Source organism: Solanum tuberosum, unplaced genomic scaffold (assembly GCF_000226075.1).
Source record: "Solanum tuberosum cultivar DM 1-3 516 R44 unplaced genomic scaffold, SolTub_3.0 scf00298, whole genome shotgun sequence".
In the NCBI taxonomy this organism is placed as follows: domain Eukaryota; kingdom Viridiplantae; phylum Streptophyta; class Magnoliopsida; order Solanales; family Solanaceae; genus Solanum; species Solanum tuberosum.
In genome coordinates this window covers 408,355-418,392 of record NW_006239219.1, presented here as the reverse complement: position 1 = coordinate 418,392, position 10,038 = coordinate 408,355, and the positions used below count along the sequence as shown (strand labels likewise).

At 36.6% G+C, this 10,038-nt stretch overlaps 1 protein-coding gene across 2 annotated transcripts; it reads left to right on the top strand.

Moving 5' to 3' along the window:
* Window positions 1–728: 728 nt before the first annotated feature.
* LOC102604458 (metal tolerance protein 2) lies at window positions 729–9,731 on the top strand. 2 transcript variants are annotated; one of them, XM_006359349.2, is made up of 12 exons: window positions 729–1,313; window positions 2,070–2,139; window positions 2,905–3,002; window positions 3,085–3,227; window positions 3,539–3,654; window positions 6,417–6,513; window positions 7,212–7,296; window positions 8,053–8,115; window positions 8,221–8,326; window positions 8,675–8,790; window positions 8,855–8,899; window positions 8,990–9,081. In XM_006359349.2, exons 1-11 carry the CDS (start codon window positions 945–947, stop codon window positions 8,882–8,884), a joined length of 1,293 nt encoding a protein of 430 aa, XP_006359411.1. In that variant the 5' UTR covers window positions 729–944; the 3' UTR covers window positions 8,885–8,899; window positions 8,990–9,081. The 2 variants fall into 2 exon arrangements, with proteins under 2 accessions (XP_006359411.1, XP_006359410.1); XM_006359348.2 differs by lacking the exon at window positions 8,855–8,899 and adding an exon at window positions 9,313–9,731 and having other exon boundaries at window positions 731–1,313.
* The last annotated feature ends 307 nt before the right edge of the window (window positions 9,732–10,038 follow it).

The window sequence follows — 10,038 nt, the reverse complement described above, 5'->3', positions numbered from 1 at the left end:
TCTTGGGATAAATTATTCCACCATATATGGATAACTTATTCCATTACTAAGGTATAAATTCTTAGGACTGTCTAATACCTCCAGTCAAACGCAGGATAAAATAACCTTTTATTTTATTCGTGGGATTAGTAAACGTTATATCTCATACCAAATGACTTCTCTTAAAGATAATTAGTTACTTTCATGTTTCAATTTATTTGACCTATTTTAATTTGACATGGAGTTTAAAAAAATAAAGAAGATTTTTGTAGTCTTACATTAAATATATGTCAAATATATCAAAATGATATTAATCTTGTGGTTTATTAAACACGTAACATGAAAAATTAAAATTAAACTAAAAAATAAAAGAGTAATTCTTTTATAAATGCACACACTTAAACAGAAAATATGTCAAACAAATTGATATAGAGGGTAGAGGGAGTATTACACTAGTATTAATATTTAATACTCCTTATATATCAATTTATACGACGAATTTGAAATTTTGAATATCAAATTTTTATATATAAGTTGAGACAGACAAAGTAATTATTATTGGCAGAAGAAAATGAAGTTCATGATCTCAGTTAGACTTAAAACCATTTGAATTAGCTGAATTTATGTACTTCGTCCGTTTCAAGTTTTGTGTCACATTGGGACCGATCGAGGAAGTAATTTTTAAGCTAAAAGTAATACTTTTTCAAGCGCCAAAGCTTAATATATATATATATATATTGAATAAATTTTCTGAAACTTATCAGTTACAGCTTGTAGTACCTTTTATTTATAGGCGAGCTGGCGAAGTATCTGATTCTCTCTTGCACATACTAACGACTAACGGCGAAAATCGGTACTGAACCAATTACGACTCCTCGCCGGCGTTTCACATCATTTCTTCATCGGAAAACTTCAACAGTAGTCGGAGCGACTCTCCAATTTGATCCAGCTGAAGAATCTCTAACATGGTAGCTAGATTCATCACAAGCAATCTCAATCGAATACGAAAAACCTACTCAGTATCAACAACTCTCAGTAGGCACAACTACGATTTCAATTCTCTATGTTCTTCTCCGTATTTGCAATTGGATGATGACGATTCAGCTACACGTGTAGTGAATCCGAGTTTCATGCTGCAGAAGAGATGGCATACAGGCGATTCACATTCTCATCATCATGATCATCACGATCTCCGCTCCGGTAAAGACGGCGAGAGGATTTTTCGGCTTGGACTTGCTGCTGACATTGGCCTCGCCGCTAGTAAAACTTTTACAGGTTATGTATGTGGAAGCACCGCCATTATTGCTGATGCGGCTCATTCTATCTCCGATGTGGTATGTGTGATGTATCTAGTCATGTATATTGTTTAGCTAGATTTATTCTATAAATGAACTCTCAGTTTGTTCTGCTTGTATCTGTTGACCATTTGACAATAGAGATTGTGAGTTTCCAGAAAATGAAGAACATAAAATCTGGTTCTACTTGCTATTAAACAAGCCGAACATAAGTTTGATAGAACTTGATAAACGAGCAAAAAAGCTATTGATGAAAGCAAACTGCATACTTCATTATAAATTGCAGACTAATTTATAGAGTTCACAATCTCAACTGAAATAAATAATTAAAAAAAAAAAACTCTTCAGAATTAGGGATAAAACTGCTACACAGATTACAGCGAACTTAGACTGTTGCAGTTTTTATGCATTTTTGGAACACTCCTTGCTTTAAGAGCTTCAAACTCCAAGTTTTTGCCCAAGATGTTGAAATTTGTTGCTTGGTAAAGTCTTGGTGAAGATATCAGCTAGATGCTCCTCAGTCACATCGCCTTTTTTTGCATTTCTCTCAAGAACAAAAGCTTGATGTTGAAGTGTTTAGTTTTACCATGAAATACAGGATTGTGAGAAATTGCTATCACAAATTGGTTGTCCACGAATACTTCAGTTCCTTTTGTTTGATTCATATGCATATCAACAATATTTTCCTCAACCACAACACTTGATTCATTGCTGCTATTGCAGCCACAAATTCTGCCTCTGTAGTAGATTGAGCCACAATAAACTACTTCTAATGCTTTGTTATGGCCTTTGCAGGTTCTGAGTGGTGTATCATTGCTGTCCTTTCAAGCTGCAAGGGTTCCCAAGGACAAAGAACATCCTTATGGTCACTCTTGATTTGTATTTACACTTTTAACTCTTTTGATCTTACATCACTTTGTCTACATGGCTTTACCTTTTGATTTTGTGCTTGTGTTTACTTGTGTAATAGGTGGACGTAATAGCTGCCAACCTAATTAGATTTAGTTAACTGAGGATTGTTCGTTCCCGTGGTCGATTTGATAAAATTAACCAATATATGATATTGTAAAAGAGCTGACATGATATGAAACTTATATCATATCTTCTATATTTATCAATGAATATGAATCTCATCACTGTCGGCTCCTTGAACTTTACAACTTAGTGGAAGGTAGTCAGCCCTAGAGACATGTACTCCTTCCGTTTATATTTTGTTTGACACAGTTGATTGGGGGAAAGGAGTTTGAAATGTTGACTTGTATATTATATTAGTTGTAGTAGGAAAAAAACATCAAAGTAATGGTTCATAAGTAAGCAAAATAGAGTCTAACACTTTGAACACTCCCCCACCCCCAAAATAGAAAGAAGACATAGCGGATCTTGCTTGAGATAAAGACAGTCCAATGTAACATTTCTGCAGATATACTGTTCAGATGCCTTTTATCCTCTACCCTGTTGATTCTCTGTTTTCCTTACTCCTTTACCTGTGTGTCTCTTCCAAATATAATTGCCCAGTGCTGCCCTATGGTAGCTTTGGTACCAATATCTAGATTACTTATTAAAACCACTATGTTGTCTGATCAAATCATGCTTCTGGTTTTGCATCTGATTTTACTTTTTACATGAACAGGACATGGTAAATTTGAAACTCTTGGAGCTCTTGGAATTTCTGGTGTGCTGTTGGCTACTGCTGGTGGCATAGGATGGCATGCTTTAGATGTTTTGCTGGTATGTATCTATCGCTGGTATTCATTATATCTAGGAGTCTATATTCCCTATTGTTTGAATTTTTTTGAAACATTTCTTGCAGGGATTGTGGTCTGCAGCGCCTGAAGTTTTTAATCAGTCAATGACTCATCAGCACGTGCATGAGCAACATCACCATGGAATTGATATGGATCACCCTATCCTTGCTTTGAGTGTGACGATACTCTCTATAGCTGTTAAAGAAGGGTAAGTCATTTTCACCTTCAATCAGAAAAATAGAAGAATTTGTTACCTTTTCTATATGTATCCATAGACATATTACCTTCAAGCCCGTTTTATCTTTAAGAAAGACAGTTTCTTTGTATTGATTTTACATTTATGAAAGACAGTTTCATTGTATTGATTTTATTGTTATGAAATACAGTTGCTTTATATTGATTACAAAAGCAAACAATGAAGCTGTTATACTTTCTGTCAGATGCGCATGTAGTATAGCAGCTTCATTAATGAAAGCTGTGAGTTTGTTCCTATATTTATGTTCAACTTTTTTCTTGTAGATTATACTGGATAACAAAACGAGAGGGAGAAAGGGTTGGCAGTGGGCTAATGAAAGCCAATGCCTGGCATCATCGTGCCGATGCAGTATCTTCTTTTGTTGCTCTCATAGGGGTTGGTAATGATCTTTATACTCAAATTTGACCTAAATATGTCTCTTTTATTTTAGCAAACGAGTTTTCGCCATTGATTTGTCTAATTGTATCATTGAGAACTAAACAAAATGTGTGTACTGGTTTTACTTTAAGCATGAAATGCTAATATGTACTGTGGAGTATTACTATTGGTTTGGTCTAGAATAGTTTATGATGTTTTATATTCACAATATCGTTTTTTTAATAAAGTACATTTATGTATGTAATGTCTACAATAGTAACAACATACCCAGTATAGTCCCACAAGTGGGGACTAGGGAGGTTAGGATGTACACATACCTTACTCCTACCGTTGCGGGGTAGAGAGGTTGTTTCTGATATATCCTCGGCTCGAACGAGAAGGTAATCGAAGCAGAGTTGCAAGGAAATATGACAACAAGAATATCAAGTTAGAAAGAAAGCAAATGAAGCAATAGATTGTAGAACACCTTGGAGCATAGGAAACTACGTGATTACTAGATACTACTACTAATAAGGCTAGGGGGGGGAGGGATGTGGCTAGCCCCTCTCTCCCATCAAATGAGTGACAACACTTGGCTATCTACTAACATTCTACACTAATCCGCGATCTCCACACCTTTCTATCTATGGTCATGTACTCAGTAAGTTGGAGTTATGTCATATGCTATCTAATCACCTCCCCCATCCAAGTTCTTCTCCGGTCTACCTCTACTTCCCCTAACTCCTGTTATAGCTAATCTCTCACACTTCCTTACTGGCGCATCTGCGTACCTTTTCTTCATATGGCTGAACCATCTCATTTTCGCTTCTCTCATCCTGTCAGCTTCAGGAGCCACTCCCACCTTGCCCGTATAACTTCATTCTTAATCACATCTCTCTTTCTAGTAAGCTCACACATCCATCTAAGCATCTTCATCTCTGCTACACTCATCTTTTAAATGTGGGCATTCTTGATGGGCCAACCACTCCACCCCATACAACAAGGCTGGTCTAACGATCACTCTGTGGAACTTACCCTTAAGCATTGGCAACACATTCTTATCGAACAGTACTTCGTATGTGAGCCTCCATTTCATCCACCTTGCTCCAATAAGATGAGTGACGTCATCATCAATCTCCCAGTCTCCTTTGAGTTATAGACTCAAGATATTTGAAGCTTCTTCTTTTATTTTGGGTATGACTTGTGCATCGATATCTTTAGACTCAAGGGTCAGCCTCCAAACTTCCAACCTACCGTTAACTCCACCGCGCGTCTCGTCATCAACACTATGTCATGCGCAAATAACATACACAACAGTACCTCCCCTTGAATATGTCGTGTCAATTCATCCATCACTAAGACAATCAAGAATGGGCTGAGGGTTGAGCCCTGGTGCAACCCCATCATGATAGGAAAGTGTTTCGATTCACCTCTCACTATTTTTAGGGTCTTGGCTCCATCGTACATGTCCTTAATTGCCTTAATGTAAGACATAGACACACCTCTAGCCTCCTAACACCTCCAGATGACCTCCCTAGACACTTCATCATGAGCCTTCGATGTTTGAGATATCTATCTTTAGTTGTTAGGGCATAAATATTATTTTCCTGTCGTACCTTTGAAATGTAATAATATAAAATCCTTCAGACTAAAAAAGTATGTATAGTGATTACTATTATTTTGGTTAATCTAGAACAGATTATACTTTCATTGCTAGTATGATTGACAGATTGAACTTTAAGCTGGTGGTAAATTTTTTTCCCTTTTGTTCGGTGCCATTATGTTCATTTGTAGGAGGAATCTAGATCATGAACTTGGTCTACCGATTCATCTCATTAACCTTGTTGGCAATTTTTGCCCTTGTTAGTTCTTAATCTAAAAGCTTTGGTCTTGGGGAGGGGTGCAATGCTATTTTAAACTCTAACAATGGTACTTGTACCCAAATGTCAAGATATTGTATGTACAGTGTTGCTAGGCCTAGTTATCTTGATAAGATGTACTTGTGGGCTGTGGACAGGCGTCCAGTTGATTAGTCAAGGTACGGGCAAGCTTACCGTGCACCACCCATATTTAAAAATAATAAGAGATTATTATGTCCTCTGGATTTTACAAGGATCTAGTATGAATAAAAATTAGAGGATCATGATAGATGTCCTTTGTTTTATACTTTTAGTAATCCAGAGCTTCATATAATACCAACATATCTCCCTAGATTCTGCTTGCTTAAGGTGCTGACTGAGAAGATCACAAAAGGGGTTAAGAGCAAACTAACAATTGTACATAACCTGTGTCATTCGTCCTCAATTTAAGAGATATATGTCGAGACCTCTGTAGTTTACATACTAATCTAGAGAGAGTTCTGAGATCTTTCCAGAGCTCTCTTATAAGCGAACCAAGTACCCGTGTCTTACCCTTTCAAGGAAGGGGGAAAATGACATTATATATATAACATATTTAAATAGAACATAAAACGATAAAGGATCTCTCAGGACATAAGGGATAAAAGAAGCTTTATTGTTCAGTCTATGCCTGAAAAGGGAAGAGAAGATCTCCATAACCTAAAGCTCAAGTGTAGTCAATGATATTTTATGAGCAGTTGAGTAAGATATTTCTTAAAATCGAATCCAAGTCAGTTGTTCAAAGTCAATTTATCTAAAAGTTCGTAGAAGTCAAACAAGCCTTTGAATTGAAATAAATCGGTATTAGCTTATCAACTCAATGAACTTTGGATGTTGTTGATTAGAAGATGTATCACTTCTTAAGTTGAATTCTTCATGAAATTAGGTGGTTCTATCCTTGGAGTGAGGATCCTGGATCCACTTGCTGGGCTGGCTGTTGCAGGCATGATCATGAAGGCTGGACTTGAAACTGGATATCAGAGGCATGTCTTCCAATTGCTTAGCTATTTTGAATTTGCCTTCCTGGTCATCATCTTCTTTTGATAAACTTGTATAGAACTTAGCCTATGTTTGGGGACGGAAATGGATGATAAACTGAATCCTTCATCTCCTCATTGTTGGTTGGGCACTTGAACAAAGAAGAATAAATCATCCATTCTTTATCCCTTTTGTTGGAGTAGTGTCTAAGGCTAAGGATTGTTGTTGGGTGAGTGGGTAATGTGTCAAGTCTCTGGATCTGCTCTCAGTGAAAAGCATGTGTTTTCTTAAAAGAAAGTAGGATCAATCTCCCCTTGCACTTCAGTGGGCACTAAATTGTGGAAGTGGTTGTCCTTGAGTCGAGGATAAATTTGCACGTAATATTGATTTTAGATGTCCCAGACCCCATTTGTGAGGCTACACTGGGTATGCTATTGTTGCTATTGATATTCTAGATTTACTAGTTGTTTATCTTTTGGTCAGCTGGTCTTAATTTATTATGTACTAGACACTCTAGAAAGATTTTCAACTCGCCATTTGCAAGTTTATGGATATCCTTAGTAAGTGGTCCATTGGTCGCCAATTGGTAAATAGTGTTTCAAAGATTAATGTTATCCCATCTGCTTTATTTGGAGGTTACCGGTCTTTAACTTGACCATTGTCTCAATCCTTTTTTCATATTTTACTCATTTCTAAATTATAGTGTCTTGGAATTGGTTGATGCTGCTATTCCTTCGCATATCCTGGAGCCTTTCAAGCGCACAATTCTACAAGTTGACGGAGTTGAGGCAAGTTATTCTTCCTGCCAGGAAGTCAATGTTATTTCTGTTCCTCGACTTTCATGCATGTAATACTTTATCAACTTAGTTTTGTGTCTTTTGATGTTGATACTGCTGTCAGCAATTCCTTTCTTGCATCTATTTGTCATCCTGTGCTACTTATTTACCCCTTAATAGTTTCTACCTCAATTATGGCATTCCGGTGCACAAAGCATCCCGCGTTCGTGAGGATGACATAGAAATATGTTAAACAATAGAGTTTTCAGGGTCAAATCAACCAATATGAGATTAATGAATCCCTTATCTAAGTGCACCAAATTGTGTATTCCTAGTAGGAAAAAAAACTGTTCATTGTAGTTTCTTTTGTGATCAAGCAACATTTTACCTGATTGATACTTATGTCAATTTATATTGTTATTAGAAAGAAGCAATATTTGAGTACAAGAACCTAATCATGTGTGCTTATGAGATATTTTAGAAATATTTGTTGAAGGTTTAGTTGGAGTACTCCACTTCAATCCTTCACACACTGTTCCACATTATGCAATTGACTAAATTTGTCATCTCCTCTATCACAATATTTCATGTGATTTACTCTTCTTTCTTGTACTCTATTAACGTTTGGGAAACTTAATATTTAACACAACATCTTATTGTTTTTGTGCACTATGCACATGTTCCTCCGGCATATTTCTTTGTTGGTCGATGTTTTCTGTATATCTGAGAATGATATCAATGAATAAACATATTGTTTGACCTCTGCAGGGTTGTAGTCACCTGAGAGGAAGGAGGGCTGGTTCATATCTCTATCTTGATGTCATAGTTGAGGTAGTATGCATGTCATGTTAAGTAGTTCATCATAGGGATATTTCCCTATCAAGTTATTTATTCGTGAGGATGTCAGGCAGATTTAAATGCACCTCCTATATGCAGGTTGATCCCTTTTCTAGTGTAAGTGCTGCGCATGAGATCGGGGAAAACGTCAGCCGCGAAATCCAGCGATTACATCCCGAAATAGCTGAAGTCTTCATTCACATAGGTACTGTTGAATCTACTCACATCTACACATGTTAATGTAGGCTTAGAATTGCTTATAGTAGTGTTACGAAATGCTAAACAAATGACAGCCTTAAAATAGAAAACAGAAAACGTTATGAAAACCCGGAATGCTGAACATGGTTGGTCATTCCACTTCTTCTGGATGTTCAGTGGGGTAGTTGAGGGACCTAAAGATCAAGTTGTCAGCGTAGTTTACCATTATCTCGTGATCCACGGGCATATGCAATCTTGTCATTATGAAAAGATATTGACAGCAATTTGCAGGGTCAACTTTTTCTTTATTGTTGATGCTTCCTTGCTAGCTAACATTGTTCATTCCAACTTGTAGAACCATCAACTATACACATTCCACCCGCTGTTGTGTCTCAACAGAGAACTGCTAACACAATGGATGCAGACATTGAAAATATAGTTCGCAACATTTTATCTACAAACTTTTCTCAGGTATCTATCTCTTTGTAGATTTTCTTTTTGTTCCTTTTCAGCATTTTCAATTTTGATAATATAGTGTGCACGTAGTTTCTCTTGGATCCCTTGATGCACTTCAGTTGTCGTAAGTCGCCTTCTTTTGTTACATATACAGTTTAGTGAGTTTCCATTCCGTCCTGCTTGTTGACATGAGGTACTTTTTATTGGTTTTCAGAAGATGATTGTTGAGCGTGTGACTCCACATCTACTGCAAGGACAGGTTTTACTTCAAGTGGAAGTTTCTATGCCTCCCGATCTCTTGATTAGGTAGAACCACTCAAAACCTAAGTTGCTTAGACTCTCCAAAAATGTTGCCGCACCCGTGTCGGATCCTTAAATAATACACTGTTTTTGGAGGATCCGACACACACCCGTCGACATTTTTGAAGAGTCCGAGCAACGTACCTCAAAACACTTCACTTAATAGCAGTACACTTAACATGAAGTATCAGATGTCTGTGTCATTGATTTTACTTGGGCTACTTCTTAATTTTCTAGGGATGCGATAAAAGTTGCAGAAGAAGCAGAAAAATTAATCATAGAGGCAGCACCAAATATTGTGCATGTGTGTATCCAGCTGCGCCTAGGGCAATCCATGCCAGAGTCTTACCACAAATTGGTGGAGATCACAAGTCGGGGACTTGTATACACTTAAAATGTGCATGTATACATCCACATTCTGTATAATCAATAAAGAAATTCCGACTCAAAAATAAATCAAAGCTACACAGAGTGTCCATTCTCTATTTTACTCTCAAAATATAGAAAATGAATAGTAAAATAGAGGTAGGTGGGTTGCCGAAGAGGCGAAGATAATGATTTTATAAGTATTTGATTGAAATAATATATTTATGTTATAAAATATTATGGTGTGGATGTCTACTATACCAAAAAGTTACTCTCACCAATTATCTCCATTACTTCCCTCCATTATGTAGATAACCTCCACCTTTATGACCATCATTCTTGGAACCTTACACCTCCATAATCTCCTCATTTATATTCATGGTTAATGTCATGTTTATGTCAAACATTTTGTATGCCTCTATGTAATACTATAAATAGAGGCATAAGACGTCATATTGGATACACTTGAATACTTGGAAGAATAAAAAAAGCTCGCAACTTTCGTCTCTTTATTTCTATTGCTTTTATCTTCTATATTTCTTGTCTTATTTTGCTTTAGTTTTATAATACGTTATCAACACGATTCTCCAATTTTTC